Raw genomic sequence first — 23596 nt, 5'->3', positions numbered from 1 at the left:
AGTCAATTCTTAATTCCTAGGAATACAAAATATTGTAGAAGAAAGAAAAAATTATACTATATGGCTCTGCAGATTAAAATAATCATATAAATAGTATATGACTTTAAATTATGTACATGTATTATTTTGATAGTTATCAAATTTTAAAAATTGGATAGCAGAATAACATTCATAAAAACATTTTAATTGGTGGTTAGGTTTCTGAGTCAACTAACAAGTGCTTTTTTTTAGCCCATTATGCACATACTGAAGAGTTGCCCAGTAACATAATGATGCTCATATGAAATATAGCACTAGCATGTATAGCATTATTTCTGTAAAAAAATTAACTCAAGAGTAAAACTTATGTATATCCCCAAAAGTATAACTTCCTTAGCTGCAGGGCTGAAGTCCTGTAGTGCTCATTTGTAGTAACAGGTTATTTGTAAGGCTAAATATTCATATGAATTATATTTTAGCATGTTTGGTAATAGTAAAGTTAACTGAAGCTTTCTGAGACAATTGTAGTGGTTCTACTGCTTTCTCCTCCTTTCCCTTCCCACATTCATTCCAGTTCAGGCTTTTCATTACCTGTTACTTGGAGGTATTTCATAACACCTTATAACAAAAAGGGATTAAGCTTCCAGCACCAGCCAAAATATAAGTTCACTATCAGACATCTCTCTCATTGTTTAGAACTAAGAGTTCTAAATACAAAAAGCAACTAAGTGAAGATTCTGAAAGTAAACAACAGGCCTGTTGGGAAGGGAAATCAAAATCTGAAGAACATTCAGTATGGTGGTAAATTTCTGCATTTTATTCTTTTCTTATCTCAAGACTCAAGAGTGGGCCAAGGTGCAGAAGACAAGAACAACAAAAACTAAGAGAAACCCCTCTTTTTAGTTTGGGAATTGGAGAAATGGACTACTGTAAGCTACAAAGTATGAAAAAAGTCTCCTTCTTTCCTCCTTTTTTTCTCTCCTAGCCCTACCCTGAAGCCAGTTGCAGTGCAAAGCTGAACTGCCACTGTGGCAATGATGGTTGTGACATAGTCCCCTAAAGATCACAAGAAACATCCTGTTTCTGCCACAGTAACTGGAAACCACTGCCCCTGTGGTCTAAAGATTTGTAGGGGCAGTGGGATGGGGGGGGTCCCATTATATATTTTTATCTTTCTTTTGCTTCACCCTGTGAGCATCCCAAACTATGCAGACTGCCTGACTCTGATAAGCCAAAACTCAGAGACATCTTAACTTTATAGCCAGAGGTCTGGGGAAAGGGGCTCCTAAGAGCTGGAGAGTTGGGCAGATTCTAGAGGAGAAAGCTGAATAAGATCTCCTAATTCTGATTATGAACTGACACAAGTCCTGATCTCACCAGTGAGATTCACATACATGTAACAAAGACAGACATAGCAAAGTCTTTGAGAACTCACCTAAAATATAAACCACCATCATAAGTGGCATATATATATATGGCAGACACAGCTTTGAAATGGAACTGACATGGGAACCATTTCCCATAAAAGGCAAGAGAGAACTTCCTATCTAAACCTAAATGAATTGGACACCTTCTCAAAAAAAACAAACAACTTTTGGAGAGTTTTAAGAGTACCTGGAATCTCAAAATGTTGGGACATTTGGTACAGTCCAAAATTGCTAATCTTGCAAAGAACCAGGAAAATCTGATCAACTCTCAAGGAAAACCCAGCCAGTATTCACTACCCTGAGACGATCTAGGTGTTGGAACTATAAAACAGTGGCTTCAAGACAGTTATTATAACTATGCTCCATAAGGTAAAACTGAATACTCTTAAAATGAATGTAAAGAGAAATTCTCAGTAGAGAAGTAGGTATGAAAAGAACCAAATGGATAATTTGGAACTGAATAATACAGTATTCACTGGACCCTTAATAGCAGAATAGAGATGACAAAGGAATGAAAAGTCAGCAAATTCAAAGACAGATCAGTAGAAATTATCCAACCTGTAGAATATAGAGGAAACTGATCAAAACAAAACAGAACAAACAAAAACAGGGCCTCAGAAACCTATAGGACAATATCAAAAGGTCTGAGTTTGTGTCACTGGAGTACAACAAAAGGAGAAAAAGTCTTGGTTAGAAAATTTTTGAAGAAATAATAACTGAAAACTTTCCAAACTTGGTGAGACACAAATATATGGAATCAAGAAACGCCATGAACCCCAAACAGGATAAACACAAAGAAAACCGTGCCTCTTAAACATCATAAACTGCCAAAAATAAATTTAAAAAAAAATCATGAAAGCAATCAGAGGAAATTGATACATATGGAGGAACAATGTTTTGAATGACCACAGATTTCTCTTCAGAAACCATAAAGCCTGGAAGACAGTGGGACAACATTTCAAAGTGCTGAAATAAAAGAACTGCCAACTAGAATTCTATTTCCAGTGAAAATATTCCTCAAGAATGAAGGTGAGGGGTGCCTGGTCGCTCAGTGGGTTAAAGCCTCTGCCTTTGACCCAGGTCATGATCCCAGAGTCCTGGGATCGAGCCCCACATCAGGTTCTCTGCTCTATGGGGAGCCTGCTTCCTCCTCTCTCTCTGCCTGCCTCTCTGCCTACTTGTGATCTCTGTCTATCAAATAAATAAAATAAAATCTTTAAAAAAAAAAGAATGAAGGTGAAATTAAATACATCCTCAGAGAAGGAAAAGTTCAAAGAATTCTTTATCAGCTAAACTGCTCTAAAGTAAATGCTAAAAGAAGTTCTTCAGACTGAAAGGAAGTGATACCAAAGGGGACGCTGGAACTGCAGGATGCCTTGGGAAGAGCCACATAAACAGTAAAAATATAGGTAAATAAAATAATTGTTATCCCTCCTTTCAAGATGTTTAAAATACACAGGATTACTGAAAGCAAAAGTTGTAATGTTGTCAGGAGGTGAGTTAATGTATGTAGATGTGATATCTGTGACAACTGTAATAAAAGAGGAAGGGTAAGGGGACCTGTATAGGTATAAAGCCTTTACATTTACTTGAAGTAGTAAAATGAAAACTGTAGTAGATTGTGAAAAGTTAGGTATTGTGATTCCTAGAGCAACTACTAAAAAAAGAAAATACAAAGAGATTATAGAAACCAATAGATAAATTAGAATATTAAAAACATTTCAAAAATACATAAGTAGGCAAGAAATGAGAGAACAGCAAACAAAACAGTAATTTAAATCTAACCATATTAGATACATGAAATGTAAATGGTCTAAACATACCAATTAAAAGACATTGTCAGATTGGATTAAAAAAATCATGACCCACTTTAAATGTAATGATATAGATAGGTTAAAGGTAAAAGGATGGAGAAATATATACCATGAAAATACTAATTAAAAGAAAGCTGGGGGTGCCTGGGTGGCTCAGTGGGTTAAGCCTCTGCCTTCAGCTTAGCTCATGATCCCAGGGTCCTGGGATCAAGCCCCAAATCGGGCTCTCTGCTCAGCAGGGAGCCTGCCTCCCCCTGCCTCTCTGCCTACTTGTGATCTCTGTCTGTCAAATAAATAAATAAATAAATAATCTTCAAAAAACAAAAAAAAAAGAAAGCTGAAGTGACTTTCTTAATATCAGAAAAAGTAAACACTAGAGCAAAGAAAACTGCCAGCAATAAAGAAGGACATGACATAATGATAAAAAGGTTAGTTTATCCAAAATACATAACAATCATTAGTATGCACTTAATAACAGAGATTCCAAAAATGTGAAACAAAAAGTAATAGAAATAAAAGAAATAAAACCCGCAATTATACTTTGAAACTTCAGTACTCTACTTTCTATACTTGATAGAATAAATGGACAGAAAACAGCAAGAATATAGAAACCCAAACCACACTGTCAACTCACTTGATATAATTGACATTTACATAACATTCCATCCAACAAGAGCAGAATGTATATTCTTCTCAAGTGCACATGGAACATACCCCAAGAAAAACTTCATCATGTGTCATAAAGCAAACTTTAAAATTTTTGAAGAAATTGAAATCATACAAAGTATACTCTCTGACAACAAAGCATTTGAACTCAGAAATCAGTAATAGAAAAATACGTGGAACATCCCCAAATGATTGGAAACTAAACAACACACTTCTAAGTAACTTATGTATCAAGGAGGGAGACAAATTAGAAAATAAATGAGCTGCATAAAAATGAAAATATATCAGATGTATCTGAGGTTGGGCTTAGAGGGAAATTTATGGCATCGAATACCTACGTTAAAGAAGAAAGCTCTCAGATGAATACTTCATGCTTTCTCTTTAAGAAATTTGAATAGAGAAGCAAACTAAACCCAAAGGAAGCAGAAGAAAGAAACAAATAAAAACCCAGGAATCAATGATAACAAAAAAACCCAAAAACAATAGAAAAAATCAGTGAAATAAAAATTGGTTCTTTGGGGCGCCTGGGTGGCTTAGTGGGCTAAAGCCTCTGCCTTCGGCTCGGGTCATGATCCCGGGGTCCTGGGATTGAGCCCTGCATCGGGCTCTCTGCTCCGTGGAGAGCCTGCTTCCTCCTCTCTCTCTGCCTGCCTCTCTGCCTACTTGTGATCTCTCTCTGTCAAATAAATAAATAAAATGTTTAAAAAACAAACAAAAAAACCTGGTTCTTTGAAAAGAGTCAGTAAAACTGGTAAAACCACAGTCAGACTTAACAAGGCGGTAGAAAAAAGAAAGACACAAATGAGCGGTATCAAGAATGGAAGAGTGGGGGTCTCCACAGACATTGAAGAAATAATAAGGGAAATACTGTGATCTACTCCATGTCTATCAATTTGACAAGTTAATGAATGGACTAATTCCTAGAAAAACACAAAGCACCGAAATGTACTAAAGAAGTAAATAACACAATCCCGTATCTATTAAATAAATTAACTTTGTAGCTTAAAACCTTCTAACAAAGAAGACTCTAGGTCCAGATGGTTTCACTGGTAAATACTACCAAAAATTCAAAAAAGAAATAATACTAATTTTAAACAATCTCTTCCAGAACATAGAAGAAATACTTCCCAGCTTGTTTTATGAGCAACATTATCCTGATACCAAAACAAGACAAAAACATTACAAGAAAAGAAAATTATAGACTGATATCTCACATTAACATAAATAAAAGAAATCATCAACAAAATAATGTTTATAGCAACATTTTTCACAATAACCAAAATGTGGAAACAACCCAAATATTCAGTGGTGTGTGAATGGATAAACAGTATGTGGTATATACGTACACTGGAGGAGTACTCAACCAGAATGAAGTTCTGATGGATGCTCTAACATGGATGAACTTTGAAGATTTTATGCTAAGTGAAACGAACCAGACACAAAAGGACAAATATTGTATGATTCTTCTCACATGAGGGACCTAGAATTGTTGAATTTACAGTGACAGAAAGTAGAATAGTGGCTACCAGGGGCTGGAGAGAGGAGGGAATGGAGAGTTAGTTTTCAATGGGTACAGAGGTTTAGTTCAGGATGATGAAAAAGTTCTGGAGATGGATGGTACTGATAGGTGCACATCGTGAATGTACTCAATACACTGAATTGTACACTTAAATATGGTTAAAATGGTAACTTCCATGTTATTTGTGTTTTACCACACACACACAGAATACTAGCAAATTGAGCTCAGAAACCTAAAAAAAAGATGATATAGCAGTAGCTTTATAATTTGTAATGGGTTTGTCCCCTCCATCCAAAACCACTATTAGATTTATCTTGTTAGAGTGTTAAGTCTGATCAGGTTACTTTCCTGCTCAAAATCTTAAATGCCTACCAGGTAAACATTTTTACACGTGTTTACAGCTTGCTATAGTCAGGTCCCAATTTACCTGTCCAGCCACGTCCACTATTACTTTTAAACACTTGTCTTCTAACCAAACACAACTAAATGCTTTCCCAGAATACTCTTTTCTTATTTCCATGCTTTTAAATGTACTCACCCTCACTAATCTCTCGCCCTGACTAATCTCTGCCATATAAATTCTCATATTTCAAAACCCAACTGAAACTGGACCTCTCCCTAATGTTTTTATAATTTTCTATCTAGCTGTGATTTCTTGCTGCAACATATACTCTTAACTTGACTTTTGTGTTTATTGGACACTTGTCTCTTGATACTGATTCATACTCTAATGGGTTTTGAGAATTCAAAAATGGATAAGACACATTCCTTCCCTCCTAGAGTAAACTACACTAGCAAACAAGACAGATACATAAACATAAATGTTCAAAATAATCTAAATGCTGAGCTGGAAATATACAACAGGCACTTACTAGTTCTTATATTTTACCTTATATTTATATGTCTTGGTTTCTCTGTTAGTGTGCAAACTCCTACAAGCCAAGTGTCCTACTCCCCTGCGACACTTAATTCCTTGCATTAAGTGTGTCCCATTAAATATTTGCAATGAGACCAAAGTGTTTTTATTAGATTGCTCTATTCAAGACAACCTATAAAGCCTAAACAACAATTTCACAACTATTCATCAGTCTTTTCTTTTAGGGCATTATCAAACAGACAATAAACATAACTTAAAGCTCTGGGTGGTTCCTGGATAGAAACTCGAAATACTAAACAATTTCAGCAGCTTACATAAGCATTCCTCTGTTCCTCAAGGTTGATTTGATATAGATAGTAGTAGCATTTACCTAAAAGTTCCTAGAAAGTGCAGTTTGTGAGAATTCAGGTATCCTCATCTTGAGAAATGTAATAATTCTAGGAAGAGAAATATAATGTGGGAAAATGTTAATTTAAACTTACATGAAAGTTCTTTACAAAAATTTAAGTTTTAAAAAACATTTTATGGAATTTTCCTTCAAATTGTTTTACTTTTATTGAGACATTCTAATTTGACATTTAAATTTATTTACTATGCCAAAGTTGGTATTTTAATTTTGATACTTGAAAACAGGTTATGTTCCTAATTTCTAGTGGCCCTGTTAAACAAGACCAGTGCTTTAACCCCTGAGCTATAGGGCCTTATGGCTCTGTTAAACCACAATCATGTGCTTGAACAGTAAGGTTTATGCTATAGATATTTTATTGAGAGTTAAATAAATTCTTTTTCATGTTTATGGAAGCAACTAAATCTATAACAGTCTATCAAAAATGGTTAAAAACAAGTATTACCAAACACTAGATTTAAATTGACTCTTATAAGCATTTACCATAAAAGAATAAAAATGATAAGTTGTACCCCTTCAAAAGGGAAATTTTTCATCAAATCAAAAACTTCTCTTCTTCTAAAGATACCTTTTAGAAAATGAAAAGGCAAGCCACAGATGGGGAAAAAATATTCACACTTCATATATCTGACATAGTACTTATATCCAGAATGTATAAGTAACTCTTAAAACTCAATAGTAGGAGACAAACAACCCAATTTAAAAATTAGTAAAATATTTGGGGCTCTGGCTGAGTCAGTTAAGTGTCCAACTCTTGACTTCAGCTCGGGTTATGATCTCAAGGTCCTTAGACCAAGCCTCACATCGGACTCTGTGCTCAGTGGAGTCTGTTTCTCTCCCTTTCCCTCTGCCCCTCCCCTTGCATTCTCTGTCTCTCTTTCTCATATAAATAAATAAATCTTTTAAAAAATTTGGCTAAATATTTAACACTTTACAAAAGAAGGTATATAAATAGCCAATAAAGAGATGCTCAATAATAATCATCAGGAACTTCTAAGTTATTGTTTGTATCAATTGCTTATTCATTTTTGTTGCTGTGTAGCAACAGAATAGTGCATCAGAATAGGGCAATCTATTATCTTATTCTCCTGTTGGTGGGTTTCTGAATTATTTCTAGTTGTGAACTAGTGTGAATAAAGTTACCATGAGGATTCCGGGCCATGGTTTTTAGGTAGATATATGCACTTATTTGTTTTGCGTTTTTGCCAACCACTTTATATATAGTATAAAGATGTTTAGCCTTAAGAGATACTGCCAAACAGTTTTCTAAAGTTGTGTGCCTATTTATTCTCTTTCCAATAACGTATAAGAGTTCCAATTGCTTCATATCTTTGTCAACACTTAACACTGTTCCTTTTAACTTGAGCTATTCTAGGTGTTCTGAAGTAATATCCCACTGTGGTTTTAATCTGCATTTTGTCATAACTAATTGTTGCGCACTTTTTTGTATGCTTATCACATATTGGATGGATATGCAAATTATGAGGATACCGCATAACTTAATAGAGTGGCCAAAATTTTAAAAGCTGACATTATTTTATACACACACACACACACACACACACATATAAAGGAATGAACTACCAATCGTTCAACACGTGGATGAATTTCAAGAACAACTTGAGCAAAAAAAGCCATCTACTGTATGATCCCATTTATATGAAGTCTAAGAACAAGCAACATCAATCTATGGTGATAGAAGGCAGAAAATGATTGCGTCTGCTGGGTTGGTGGTGGAAGTGCTGTAGTTTTTGTCTGGTAAGGAGGATGACAATGTTTTAGGTATTGTTTTGGGTGGTTGATTACCTGAGACTGTATTATTGCCAAAGTTCATCAAACAAAACATTTTAAGTTCTGTGCCTTTTATCATATATAAAATATTGTTCAATTTTTAAAAGTAGAAATAATTGATCCTTATCAAAGAAGACCTTAAATAAATGAATACTTAAATTTCATGGGTGGCCTTTCTGTTTTATCCTAGCATTTATTAACCACAGTTCATCTTATTTTGATCTCTTTTTCTAAGTTGATTAGAATGCTATACTAACTCTTCTCAAGTTTGTATCTTGGCTTCCTTGACCTGGTTGTAGAACTGCCCTTATTCTAAAACACATCTTCGGGATATTAAACAAATAATACCAAAACCTTTCATATAGTTTGACCTCAACTGAAAGTTTTAAGTAATTTGAGGTGATGGAAATAGTTTAATTTGAGTTTCTAGTTTTCAGATTGTTGGGAATTCCAGATTGTTGGGAAGACCCCTTTCCTCTGGCTTGGGCCATCCACTTTCTCCACATGACCAAAGAAGAAAGGTTTCTTTTTGCCAAATATGTGAAAACCTGTACAACGTAATCTTTTTTTCCTGAGTGAAAAGAATTAACTTTCCATTTCCCTTTTAAGAATCATTTTTTTGAAGTCAATTTTCTGGCAGAGGAAAGCCCTAGCATTTCTCCTGCAGTCCTTTTCCTAGAACAAAATATATAGTAAACAAGTAACATATGGTAAGCAATTAATAATATTTTTCTTGATGGCTTCTCGAAAGGATATTGCAAGGTGTAGGCTTTAATTTTTTCCAAAGCTCCAGTTGAAATGTACCTGGGCATAGTCATGATAAATAATAGCAGTAAGAAAGCCAAATTTGCAAACAAAGGTAGGTCATAATTTGGAAACAACATTGCTCACTATACAATGCATGTTATGAAATATTTTCTCTTTCACTATACTGCCACTAATGGGTTAATTATTGATTATCTAGGCTATTGAGAAAGCAGTGGCATGAGTAATAAATTTCAAAGGGAAGGGACTACATCTTAATATTTTGTTCTGTGGCACCAAATAACCACCAAAATGAACAGATCTAGATAAGAAATAGATACATACAATGTACTTAAAGTAATTCCCAAATCATTTATATTAATCCTAGAATTGTCCTCTATGGACATATGACTGATGTTTTTGTTCAGCTTTGAAGATGTTATGCTTGGGATAATTGAGAAAGAGCCGAAAAGTAGCTCAGGTTTCTGAAATTCCTCCCTGTTGGCCATTTCATGGTAGAGATCGAAAGTCCCACCTCTCAGAGTGTCTGGATGGCTCAGTAGGTTAAGTGTCCAGCTCTTGATCTCAGTTCAGGTCTTGACCTCAGGGTTCAAGCCCCAGTTTGGGCTCCACACTGGGCGTGAAGCCTACTTGAAAGGAAGGAAGGGAGGGGAGGGGAGGAAGAGAGGGAGGGATTTCCACCTCTCAAGCTAATGATGCAAAGCAGTAACAGAAGTGGAACTGTGTTGTTCATCCTTACTATGGCTGAGGATACGAAGTCTCTTTTTTAAGCCCTCTCCTAGACTTTAGGCCACGTGAAGGAATAAAAGGTCTTACAACTTAACGAATTCTAAGACGTTGAAACTTTATTATCTGTTTTCTTAACCTTGGAATCAGTTCAGGCAATTATTACAAAAGCAAATTGAAAGGTTAAAAGTGAACTCTGTGTAAATTTTTTACTAAGAAAATGAAAGTCACATTCTCTGCCCATAGATAATTGAGAGTTTATTTTTCCATTCGAAGGTGTTTAGTGGTGTATTGATCCTCAAATAGTAGTTCTTAACCTTCTTTGGGTCACAGATCCCTTTGAGAATCTGATTAATTTCCTTCCTGCCTGCCCCCGCAAAATTTTTAATTGCCTGTTATGTGACAGGCATTGTCCTTGGGGGAGGGGAGTCTATGCTTTGTACTTCCCTACCTCCAAACATGTCTATTTTTATATATGTACATCATTTTGTATGCATACAACTTTAGGGATTTTATTGAACTCCTGAAGCCCTCTAGAGTCAAGAAACATCTTTAAAGTAATTATATGGCTAAAAATACTTGACATTCGTGCTAGGCAGAGTCTTAGTATTTGCAGGAATAAGAAGAAAATGTTCTATTAAGGATCTGTCCAGTGATACAAGATCCTTAAAGTAAACTCATTCAAATTATGTGCAGTATGGAATGGGAGACGAGGAATTTGACATTTCATATGCAATTAGAATAGGTAACCTATACAGTCTTGCTCTTAAGCTATACCTGAGGGCATCATTGGTTGCATTAGAGAACCAAGGATTCTTTTTACCAGCTAGAAGTCTGTGCTTTTTAGTGAGAAAGAAAGACCACCAAAATTTAAAAATTATAATGTGGTCCCTGAATCTGACTCTAAGTCTCCTTTGCCATTCGAACTGAAAAATTGATCTATTTATTATGCATCATTGCTCAGAAAGCTAATGTGTTTTAATATATGATTAAGGGTTACACATCTGCTGTGACTTGAGTGATGAAACTTTTCACTCTGACCTTAACCCAGAATTACTCTTTTGTTCTGTCCATGCTCAATTCATGCTGAAAAGAAAAGATCTAAACTCTAAAGGACACTATTAATCTAAATAACTGGCATCCTCTCAATTAAAGATGGCTCTGAAAAGCCTCAAGTATAGTAAAACTTCACTCCTTAGCCACGTGGTACATCTAGGTTTCACGTTCTTGTTTTTTACTGTGTGCTGTTGTGGTACCTGGTAGCTCCTAGAAACACACACACGAGATAGATGAACAATACTTCTCTTCACCCTGACCACCCAATTTACGCAGCCTTCAGACTTTCATCATTGATTATTCGGGGACTCACTGGATATAGGACCATCACATGAATTTAATGGGAAACTGTATAAGCATTTCGAAACTTATTTGACTTAGCAGTCAAGCATGGTTAGATGAAGTACCCGTGTGGCAAAGGTGATACACAGATACCCTGTGAGTGTGAAATTAAATGAAGTCACTTTTATTTTATCCTGAACCATAAACACTTTAAAGATTCTTGATTTCTACCAAAGAAACATCTGCATAGTGATGCTATTTGGATTCATACACTACATTTGTGGCTTGGAGAGAGACTGTATTTTCTATTTTGTTTCTGAGCGCCCAGTTTGGCATGATAGAAGTCTAAATCTTGGCAGAGCAAAAACTGGATTCCAAAACACATTCTGAAATGCTTACTGTGTGAAGTGTCTTCCCATTTTCCTACACTAACACAGTGCTTTGCATATAGTAAGTGCTCATTATGGCTACACTGAGTGTTCCTATCTGCTCTTTCAGAGTTGGTCTTTTATATTACTGATTTTTGTCCAAAAATCATTTAGAAAATTGTTTCAAATAATCAATTTGAAACTATTGGATTAAATTTCTTCTTAACCTACAGAAGGAAAAACTGCAAGTCTTCATGTACCTGTGGGTTTTGGAGAAAGAAAACAATTCTGGCCAAGAATTTATGTCAGAATTATCCTATGTACAGCCTTAGAGCTCTAATTTAATTCAAGTGGGACCAAAACATGCTTCAGCTGTGTATAACATAGAGGGCTTTGGAGAAAGTAGTATTGCCTATATCCATAAATATAGATTAAGGTCAAATTGGAAAAAGTACAGAAACTCTGGCTCACTTTCTTCAATCAATATGTAGTATTTGGCTCTTCTCAGTAGGCCACAGCTATATAAAATCTTGGAAATTTTTCATTCATCATATACTTTATAGGTAGGGTATTTTCTGCAAAGCTATTCCTATCATTATTAAACACTTGGTTAAATAATCTGATTCAAGTATGAGGAAGTCTGCTTTTCATTGGAACAGGTTTTAACCTATAGAAATACCCTTTTATGTTTAGGTTAAACATGTATTTTTGCAAACTACAGTTGTGTGAGATAAGACTTAATATGCTACACTGAGATTCACTTAAGATAGTATGTTTTCAGTGTGTTGCTAGAATAATTGACATTGCATATAAATCTTATGTTATTAAGATAATTTAGGTACTTGTATATCTAAGCTTCAGATTACTATTATCACACATGACTGGAATTTGAATTCTTTTTTTCTGTTATATCGAAGTACTATTAGTTATACTTTGAAGATAAATGCAAGTGATTTTGCAGATTAATTGCATTCTTTGAGCTGTTAGTTGCCAGGGCCTGACAGGTATTCAATCAGGAAGACTGGTATATGGTAGAATTGTTGTAATAATAAATACACATAAAATGAATACATTTTTTTAGCTCACATAGTGCTAGATCAATATAAATATACAGTCCTAGGGAGCTCATCTCCTAATGAGAAAATCCCATCAACAATACTAATGCCTAAGGTTACCAAATGTTTAAAGCTAAATAAACTTCAGTTAGAAGGAGAAATAAAGGAGCACTCTGAGGAGACTCCCTATGCTGTAATCCCTGGTAGAGATTGTGTTCATTGAATACAGAAGATCTAGGACATCTGGTCTGTGATGTGTAATTAGCCCAGAATAGTGATAATTATTAATACTAGTATTACAAGGAGTATTGATAGTATAAGCTCTTGAAGGCTGATTTCAGTTCAACTCAGCAAATATTTGTTGAATATTTACCACATTCTACTCATTATGCTATAGCTCAGAGTCTAGTGGGGAAACAGTTGTGTAAATACTTAATTATGATGTGCTTGGATTTTGGTGGGGGGGATCCAAGGATATACCAAAAAACTAAAGGAATAACAGAAAAGTTGAGGCTGTTTATCCCTAGAAGAATGGGAAAACCTGAGTCTTCTGGAGGACTATTAGCTCAGAGGGGGGAAAGACATTTTGGGGAACCCATGTTTGTTATTTGTGGTCTAGGAGATTTTGAAGTTAATCAGCAGGGTTATGAACAAAAAGAAAATATAAATTTAAAGATTTTATTTATTTATTTGACAGAGAGAGATCACAAGTAGGCAGAGAGGCAGGCAGAGAGAGAGGGGGAAGCAGGCTCCCCGCTGAGCAGAGACCCTAATATGGGGCTCCATCCCAGAACCCTGGGATCATGAGCTGAAGGCAGAGGCTTTAACCCACTGAGCCACCCAGGTGCCCCAAGAAAATAGAAATTTAAATGACCAACAAAACAGAGTAAGTTGTCCTATTTATATTTATTATTACCTATTAATTTTTCTGCTTCCTAATTTTTTAAATGGTTATTTACTCTGTTAAATCTCTTAGATTAAAGGAACTGTCCCCTGAAATAAATAAAATCAGGAAGTTAGTGTATCATGAAAAAGATTCCATCTGGCCCTTCATGAACTTGAGGCCAGCAGCAGACCTCTGGAGTCTCATTTTGGGAGGATAATGACCTCTGTGGAGATTAGGAAGGCCTAATGACATAACATGCATTTGTTATAAATAAAAACGTCTTAAAAGATAAATCCATCCTTTTCTTTTAAAATAATAAATGCTATTTTATAGCTGGAGATACATGTTAATTTAATCCAAATTCATATAACGCTTCAGTTGAGAAATTGTTTTTGTCATTGCTGGTTAAGGCATTAACTTTCTAATGAAGTTAAGTTCTTTAGAAAGAAGGTTGTTATACTTCACAGAATTTATTTAGATTTTCCACTGTTTCTCCCAAAATGTTTGTGAGGATTAGTCACCCATAAAATAGAAACTGCTTCTCATCTACTGCGAACTTTCCAATATTTTGAGATCATGGGATCACTGATTTGTGAGGTGCAGTAAAACTATGTCATATGAAAAGAACCAGACCAGGGGTCAAAGATAACAATGCTATGTAGACTTTCTGTGGCCAGTGAAGATTCTGTTTTACAAGATTGTGTCCGTGTTTGGTCAGTAGAGCTAAGGCAGAAGGTGAATGAAAGAACACTACTTTAAAGGCATTAAAGAACATGAGGAAGAAAATAATTTTTAGGGCAAAGGATTCCAAATGGGCTAGAAGTACAGAGTTAACATGGAGCCACCAAACATAGCTTGTGTTTCCCATCTGTGGCTGCCAGGACTTGGGTAGTGTGATTGCTGTCCTAGCACTCAACTGCCCTGAAGTCTGGCCAATGCTAGAAGTCTCTGATTCCTCTTTCTTCCCTCTCCTTTCCTTCCTTCCATACTCCTTTCCTCCTTCCCTTCCATCTTGCCTTTTTCCTCTTAAGATGCCGTATGAAGCTGGGTTTAGAAAAGCCCCATTCCTGTCTCTTAAAACTAAATCTACAACTCAGTCAAATATAAAACTTGTTTCTGTTCTTACTTAACTTCATTTGTAAGGCTGGGGGAGAAGCGTATTTCAGAGAAACAGATGGAACCAGTCAAGATGTCTTTGACTAAGGCATTTCACCTTGTGAGGTCACACATTCCTCATTAGTGAAATAGGCAGTTGAACTACACACGGTTCTACACGGAATTACAACACAGTTGAACTACAACTACACACAAGTTGAACTGCCTACCAGCTCTGAAACTTCACATTTCTAACTTTCTAATTTCTTAACCATCTTGTGGTCTTTCAGGGGGGTCATAGCTGTATGTGTGTGCTTACTACCGAATACCAGTAACCAGTCATCATCAATCTGGTCAGTCTTACAGAAACTGGAAGTAGATAAATTACACCATAAATCAAGAAATAGGATATTTGAGCATAGTCTCAAAAACAAGTGTTTACATCAAATGTCTGATTAGATGTTCTTGGTTCTTACATTGGGATTATTATTCCACTTGTTTGGGAAAGACTTGATGAGACAAATGGGGTTTGAAGGAATTTTAAAATTTTGGTTTACCCTTAAGTGTGCTGAAGAGATGTGTGTAATTTACGCTGCCACATTTCCATAGTTTTCCTAGTGAAAAGAGAATATAAGTGCCTTCTTTGTTGCATCCCGACTAAGAAATATATATCCCTATGTTTTTGAGTGAAATTATTATTAAAGAAAGAGAGAAAGGAGAGCATTAGCAAATCAGCTATCCTTCTCATGCTATTTAAACTTTACCTATGTAATTATGTATTATCTACTTCCTTACTGCATGGGAATATGCCTTATATTTTAAAGTTGCACAAATATTATCATGAATCATTATTAGAAGATTGCAAGCTACCATTCATGATCTGGTGTTGAAAGATATTTTGGGTAAAATATGAAACAAATGATAAATGCCTTCAAAGAACAGATTGTATAGAAATATTTGTTAGGAACATAAACTAGATGAGATCAATTCCCAAAGAACATCCAGAATGAACTCACGCTCCATGCTAAAGAGAATCCAAGAATTCTAAATGAATGTGCATTTAAGGACATTTTGATATTGCCTCTGACGACCTCTTAACTAGCCTCTTAACATTTAACAGCTTTAGATTTTTCTGCTGAAGAAATCAAAAAAGAAGAAAATACCATTATCAGATACAGTCAGTTTGTTCTGTCTTCTGTGTGTACCTATGATATTCAGACATGAAATCTAAGAGAGAGATTTGGCTGTCCTTAATCATCCACGCAGAATTAAAAAAGGAAGAGGGAAAACTGATGCTTCAGTAGCTATGTAAAGGCAGTATTACCTTGCCTGTTGCCCCAAACACCGGATTTGTTTCTGACTGAGAATTTCCAAAGCATGAGATAGACCACGACAGTGCAATTTTAGGCAAAATTTCACAACCGTGTTGTTGAAAAGTCTTGGATTAAATACGAAGAGGACCACCAAAAAGATGAGTCCTTAGGTCACACATTCTAGAGGTCATTAGAATATTTTGGAGTACACTTCAACCTGTTCTTCCTAGTCTTTATCCCACTTTTGGGTTTCTTACCTCCAGGTGGGATGTAGAAGCAATTGAGTTGAGCTTCATGCACCAGAGTGCCCTTAAATTTCACCTCTGCTCCAGTGTTGGGGTGACTGGGAAGCGGCTGGTATGGGGGCGCAGTGGGCTGGCCGAAGGCTCGAAGCATGCTGAACTTCCAGATGTGTACTAATAGGTCACTGTTTTCAAGTAAATAAATAGCCTTTCCACGAGCTTTTCTCCTTGTAATTTCTTAAAGCCCAGAGGTCATTCCCAGAGGAACATTTCAGCGTTCCACAGGTCCACATGGCAGGTCCCCATCGCTGCAAATTCAGGTCACTGTGATTACTTTTTCAGACTCAGAATTCGAAAAACCACACCTTCTTTTTGGGTTCTTTTCAACCAAGTTTTTTTCTTCCTTGCTTGCCGTACTCACTGCCTCCAGAAGGACGGGCATCTCACCCAGTGGCTTTTACAGGAAAACTGGGATTGAAATGTGAAGTTAATGGTTTCTGTCAGCCTGTCAGCTCATCACCTCCCTGAGGCATGATGATCTCTGGTTTTTATATATCACCACGAGCTGCTTTGATATACCCTCTTGTGCGAGAAGACTGATAGGTTTGTCCAGGGGTTGGGAGGCCTTGAGCCTAAGAGGCAGAAAACTTCGGCTGGAATGTGCACGTTCATGGAACTGTGGCCAGCTCCTGCTGGAATGCAGCGCAAGTCGCAAAACTATTTTAAGGGAAAAAAACTTGGGCCCAGTTTGACAGTAGCCAGGACTGTCGGTAAATCTGCTTTTTTCTCCACGGACTGGTTACATTTTATATTCAAACCAAGTATGAACTGGAATGAAAAATGCCATTTCAAAATGAGCCCATTTTACTCTTGAAGTCATGGGGTTTTTTTTAGAGATAAATGGTCAGGCCCTAAGGAAATCTCCACAATGTCTTAAATAGTCATTACAAACCTGGTCTTTCCTTCATTCTGTGCTGACATCTGAAAGATGTTTTCATAGCATTTTTCCTCCCTAAATCTACATTTCAGTTATTTCATGGTAATGACATTGTCAGACTCTTTTCTGCTTGTATCAACAGTTGCCTTGGCATCCTGCTCTTATGAAAACTGGATTCCGTACGTCAAATGCCACAAATGTGTAACATCAAACAAACAAACAAATGATACTCAGAGCATTTCTACGAATATGTCCTACAGATTAGGCACAAATGGCTGGTTCCATGCTGCCACTGGGCCCGGAGGTTCCTAGTCATGCTGTGGTTTTCTCCCCTGCTACCTACCACTACCTGATAGCTTTGGAAAAAGCCCAATCTCCCCGAAAAGGAAGTTATCACCAGAACCAAAAGAGCAGACGTGGCTGTTAGTTTTATCACTAAGATTAAAACCACCATAAGACACAAACATATTCAGATTTATTGTCTTTGAATGTTAGTGATCAGTGTACTTGTGCTGCCAGAGATATAAGCCAGGGCAGTTTAGTGTGTCACAGTGTCTGTGGGCAGACAGAGTAGGACGTTGGTGGGGATGAGCTGCTAACAATCTTGAATGAAAAGTTTTAAGATACACATTTAATGATCTTGAATCGAAGAATTACTTTTTGATAGTAAGGCACATAGGCTTCAGAACTCAGATGTTCTTTTTTCCAAAAGATTATCAATGTATTGGGGCGCCTGGGTGGCTCAGTGGGTTAAGCCGCTGCCTTTGGCTCAGGTCATGATCTCGGGGTCCTGGGATCGAGTCCCACATCAGGCTCTCTGCTCAGCAGGGAGCCTGCTTCCCTCTCTCTCTCTGCCTGCCTCTCTATCTACCTGTGATCTCTCTCTGTCAAATAAATAAATAAAATCTTTAAAAAAAAAGATTATCAATGTATTAAAGAGAAATATGTGTATGTATTTCTAAGATAATAAAATGGTCTTATTCTAGGAATGCTGGAGGGTTCTTTCCATTTTTTTTTTTTTTCCTCCTCACATGGGGGTTGGTAAGAAATCCTGGCACACTAATCATACAAAAAGTTTAAAACCCCGTTGCCACCTTTTGGCAAGTCAGTAATTCAGATTTATGGAGTTCCTTTTAAACATACCTGCCTAAAATAGCACTAGGAAGACATTTCCTGAAGCTTTTGTTATCTGAATCATTACTGACAAGAAGCAGAAATCCCACACTGAGGCATTGGTCAGGTTGGGGGAAAGAAATTGTCAAAGCATCACAGCTGTTTTAATGACCAAATAACATTCAGAAAATTAAATATTTTGAATGTTTAAATTTTAAGAGGTTTTTCCTTCAAAAAAATATATTTTGTTCGTTTTTGTTTCCCTATTATAACACTGCTGCTGTTTTCAATGAAGCATTTGAAAATGTATCTGTACCTAATGCATTATTTATATGATTAATACCACCAGATCCTCAAGTAGATCTTTATAAATGTATTTTGGAACTGTTTAGCCTTTGCTATAAAAATGATATAGATAGGCACATATTAAAGTATACAATTTATCTGAAAATTGTTATATGAATCTGTAGCTCCATTATACCACATTTTTCTTTCATTGCTAAATGATTAAGTTATGGTTACATCTCATCTTTCAACAGTTGTAAATTTTCCATACAGGCATTTTGAAGTCAGAGATTTGTTATTGAATTTTATTTTTTACTGCACTGTGTCCTAACTCAGAGCTTACAGAGCCAGTTTCTTGGCGAACATTTTCCTGGGAGGAAGAGGAGGAGGAGGGAGAGAGGTTTGTAGGCCTAATTTCGTGCATCAGGTTTCTGGATACTTCACAGTAAAGATGAAATATGTGTGCAAATGGAGTCTGGACACAGTGATGTTTCAAAGCCAGGACTTCTGAAATTCTGACTTCATCTGCAATCTGTATTCATTCATTTAAGAAGCATTTGCCAAATGCCTGTTATATTCAGGTGCTATATTATTGAGGACGGCACACTTTATGGGGGAGGGGGTGTCCCTGCATATGTGTAAGACCACACTTCAGAGTTCTCTGGGGGCTTAGACAATTCCAACACTAGGTTTTCCAGCTTAAACTCCGGTGGTGGGTTTCATTTATCAATGAGTACATATTTTCTTCAAGTTCCATTTTGTAGTTTTGAAGGTGCTCATAATTTGTTTGATGTGTTTTTTGCAGTGTCCATTTATGGGATTTGGTTTTATGATAAGGAAGAATGCCAAAGAATTGCAGAGCTAATGAAAAAGTAGGTGCTGAAAGGCTAAGTATTTTCTGGACCTGATGCTTTTGTCAGTGCTTCTCAGTGTAACTCCACTATACTCTAAGCAGAATGCACCTCTTACGGCAGTCCTTTCCACTGTGGCTAGGAAAATGTTTACAGTTACTTAAAGGAAAAATAAATATAAGTCACACGTTTCATATTTTTTAAATTTTTTAAAATTTATTTTTAATTAATTTATTTTTTATTGTGTTATTGTTAGTCATCATACAGAACTTCATTAGTTTTTTATATAGTGTTCCAAGATTCATTGTTTACATATAACACCCAGGGCTCCATGCAATCCGTGCCCTCCTTAATACCCGTCATGGGGCTCACCCATTCCCCCCACCCCCCCCGCCCCTCTAAAACCCTCAGTTTGTTTCTCAGAGTCCACAGTCTCTCATGGTTCGTCTACCCCTCCGATTCTCCCTGCTTCACTTTTCTTTTCCTACTCCATATTTTCACTAGGTAAGACTTATCGTGTAGAATAGTTCACCTCATTTTTTGTTCTGCTTGTGGGAAATACCTATAATATGAATTATTCCAGATGGCAGTTTTCTTCAGTATTTTCCTCATTTGTAAATTAGCAGGTTTGTTTTTTTTTTCTCTGAAAAGTTATCAGTATAGCTGACAGTAAAAAGAACATTCAGAACATTTTAAAGGCTGCTACACTTTCTCTAAGATCTTTCCTTCCGGCCCTAAACGCCTTTCTATAACTGCATATCCAGGGTTGTGGGAGCTCAGAGTTTCCTCATGTCTCAGATGCTGTGAGTACTCAGGATAGACTTTATTTTCAGTCTTATTGGAAATATCGGAGTCAGTATTGGTTTAGTGATCAGTAGGCAGTCCCTTTTTTTGTTGCTGGTCTCTTTCTTTTAATCTCTTGATGCCTTGTGGTTTGTCTTGCCCGCGTTTTGGGAAAGTTAAATCAGGGTCTGACTGTCCTACTCGTGACTCCCTGACTGCACTGAAAGGGAGGCCTGGGTAAGCATGCTGTCTCCTCTGTGACTGGTCAACTCTTTGATCAGTCCTTGAGCCCCGAGGCTGCTCCCTGAGAGGCAATTAATTCCCTGCTTTTAGGGGAGGGTTTAGAGCCTTGGAACAAAATCGGTTTCCTACCCAGGCCGTATCTCAGCCGGTGACCCGGCTCCACCGAACACACAATATGGCAGCTGTCTACGCAGATTGGACAAAACATCTCCATCTGTGAAGGCACCCATTTTCCGATTTTAAATCCCGGGGCAATGAAATGACTAAAAAGTGACCCCCAAAAATGAAATGTGGGGAAGACTTTTTTATGAATAGGCTTCTGAAAGTCTAGCCTGTGATGATAGCTAATTGTAGGTAACCAGCTCACATTACAGATGGTGATTAAGTGGGTTCAAACTGGTATTTACCCCCATCACCACTAGTTCCTAACACATTCATGTTATTGTAAACCATACAACGGATCATAATAGCAGGATTTCATATAGATGAAAAAAATGCCCTGCGGCTCAGCCGAAAGACCATGTTCAAATTGTTGGCATTCGGCAGTAGTTAACTTAACAGCGGGGGCAGGAAATTGATTGTTGACTAGCAATAAGCAGCTGATAAGTGTAGATTCCGAGCCCTTCCTCCGTTAGAATTAAACCTTCCCATAAATTCTCAGGTGTCTTTTACCATAAATGACATGGCCGTTATAAAAATCTGAGCTGAAAGTCAAAGTACACAGAAGGAAAAATATTTTTCTCAATGTCACCTGGCACCATCTAGGAGTGATCTGGTCTCCCTCCTGTATTGTTTTCAGGAAAACAGAAGACACTCTTCATTGCTCTGGTTTTTTTGGGGGGGGGAGGATGTTTGTTTGTTTGTTTAACGCCCCCTCTTCTAGAATGAAATCTTCACAGTTTATAATTTGCCAGAGGATTATAGGATTTGAGTTGCTGACGTCGATTTTGCTTTGAGTACAAGGCACATTGAAACAAAAAGGGGGAGTGGATCTCGATTTGCTGTGGGGTTTGCTCAGTGTTTGAGAACTCTAAATTGGGTTCTAAATGAGTCCTTTCAAGTGCTCCAAATGAGGAGTTGGCAAACTTTTTCTGGAAAAAAAAAAAACCAAAAAACTGATCAGTGAGTGTTTCAGGCCGTAGTTTGGCCACCCCTCCCCTGGGTTCATACGCATAGTCACTTGGGACCTCCGCTAGTACTCAGGACCTCAACTCTCGTTTTTCTTCTTTCACTTCCTGAGCAGTCATACTTCTACTATGACTATAACAAGATAAAAATAAGTGGGGCCGCCTGGGTGGCTCAGTCAGTTAAGCATCTGCCTTTGGCTCAGGTCATGATCCCAAGGTTCTGGAATTGAACCCCGCCTCAGGCTCCTTGCTCAGCCAGGCGCCTTCTTCTCCCTCTCCCATTCCCCCTGCTTGTGTGCCCTGTATGTGTGTGTGTGTGTGTGTGTGTGTGTGTGTGTGTGTCTGACAAATAAAATCTTAAAAAAAATCTTAAAAAAACATAAAAACACGTGGATGGGAATTAGATGGTTTTATAAGCCATTTGTGTTGAGTTTGTTTTTCTTGTGTGGATTTTCCCCTCTATTTTTCTAGCCTAACTCAGTATGAACAGTTGAAAGCCCATCAGGGAGGTGGAACAGGAAACTCCCCAATGATCCTCAATTCAGGAGAGGGCAAGGAAGTAGATATCTTAAGAATGCTCACCAAGGCCAAAGATGAATACACCAAGGTGAGTTTTTGTCTTCTTTTGTGAAACATACTTAAATCCTACAGTGGTAACATGCTTGTGGGAGAAGGGTTAGTGCTATTCCTTCCACCAAACAAAATCGAATGAAAAATCAAATCTCTATTTGTTTTTAGCGAGCTAAAGAATACCGTTTGTTTTAAGTGGATTAAAGGTAGACTAAAAAATCAGCAGCCTTCCTATATACAAACAGTATCCAATCAGAAGGTTTACTCGAAGACCCCATTTACCATAGCAGCTATTAATATAACATTCTTCAGAATAAAATTAGCAAGGAATGAGCAAAACCTGTATGAAGAAAACTTTTAAACACTCCTGACAGGCGTAAAAATAGACTTGAACAAATGGGAAGGTTATGTCCTGATCTTAGATAAGAAGGTAAAACTTAAAGCACTCACTTCTATTTAATCTGCAAATTTAAGATGATTCCTAAACAAATACAGACAGTTTCTTCTTTCCTGGAGCCAGACAAGTTGACTAGCAGGTTCATATGGAGAAATATGTAAGAAAGAGTAGTGGGAAAAATCTTGACAAACAAGAGCAATATCGGATGGGAGAGAAGGGGGAACAAGCTCTACCTGTCTGATATTAAGGCATTAAACCGTAAGCACTTAAAACTGTATGGTCTTGATGTTACTGATGCATAAACAGCCAGATAGACCAGTAGGACAGGTGGGAAAGTCCAAATGGCACCCCAGTGTATATGAAATTTAGGACATGATAAAGATGAAAATCTCAAATCAGCTGTTTGAGTGGATATTTAAATAAATTATATTGGGACAAGTGGCAGCCATTTGGAAAAATACAAAATTGGATTTATACCAGGATAAATCCCAAATGTATTAGAAATATAAATGTTAAAAATAAAACCATTCAAACACCAGAAGAAAATCTGTATGGATTTCTTTGTAATCTAGAAAGGAGAAGTCTTCCTAATAAACTCTGCCTTAAAACCCAAAGGCAAATTAACTCAACTACATAAAAATAAAAAAATAAATGTTTTGCCTGGTTTTAAAAAAACACAAGCAAAGTGAAAAGAAATGTTTATACCTAAGTAAATAGGAGGGTTAGTTTCTCAATTTTATAAACTGCTATTATAAAAATTGAGAATTGAAGATTATCACTCTCTAGAAACATGGGAAAAAAGAAAATCAAGAAAACAAAAGACAGTTAAAACCTAGAATTTAGAAACCAGCTGAAATAAACATTACACAACTGAATATCATACTATGGCATAATTACTTAGAAAAGAAATTGGGGAGTGACTTAAGAACCCCATATTTGGGGCGCCTGGGTGGCTCAGTGTGGTTAAGCCGCTGCCTTCAGCTCAGGTCATGATCTCAGGGTCCTGGGATCGAGTCCTGCATC

At 36.8% G+C, this 23596-nt stretch overlaps 1 protein-coding gene across 1 annotated transcript in view; it reads left to right on the top strand.

Annotated features, from left to right (window-relative positions):
* The window catches only part of DCP1B (decapping mRNA 1B), a 54183-nt gene that overhangs the window by 16219 nt on the left and 14368 nt on the right, over nt 1-23596 (top strand). The window contains exons 4-5 of the mRNA XM_059403900.1: nt 19408-19474; nt 22078-22213. Of these exons, the coding sequence (XP_059259883.1) occupies nt 19408-19474; nt 22078-22213 (203 nt within the window). The remainder of the gene's footprint in view (nt 1-19407; nt 19475-22077; nt 22214-23596) is intronic.

Source organism: Mustela nigripes, chromosome 6 (genome assembly GCF_022355385.1).
Source record: "Mustela nigripes isolate SB6536 chromosome 6, MUSNIG.SB6536, whole genome shotgun sequence".
NCBI classification, from domain to species: domain Eukaryota; kingdom Metazoa; phylum Chordata; class Mammalia; order Carnivora; family Mustelidae; genus Mustela; species Mustela nigripes.
Note: the sequence above shows the minus strand (reverse complement) of the source record. Positions and strands in the feature narration are given on the sequence as shown.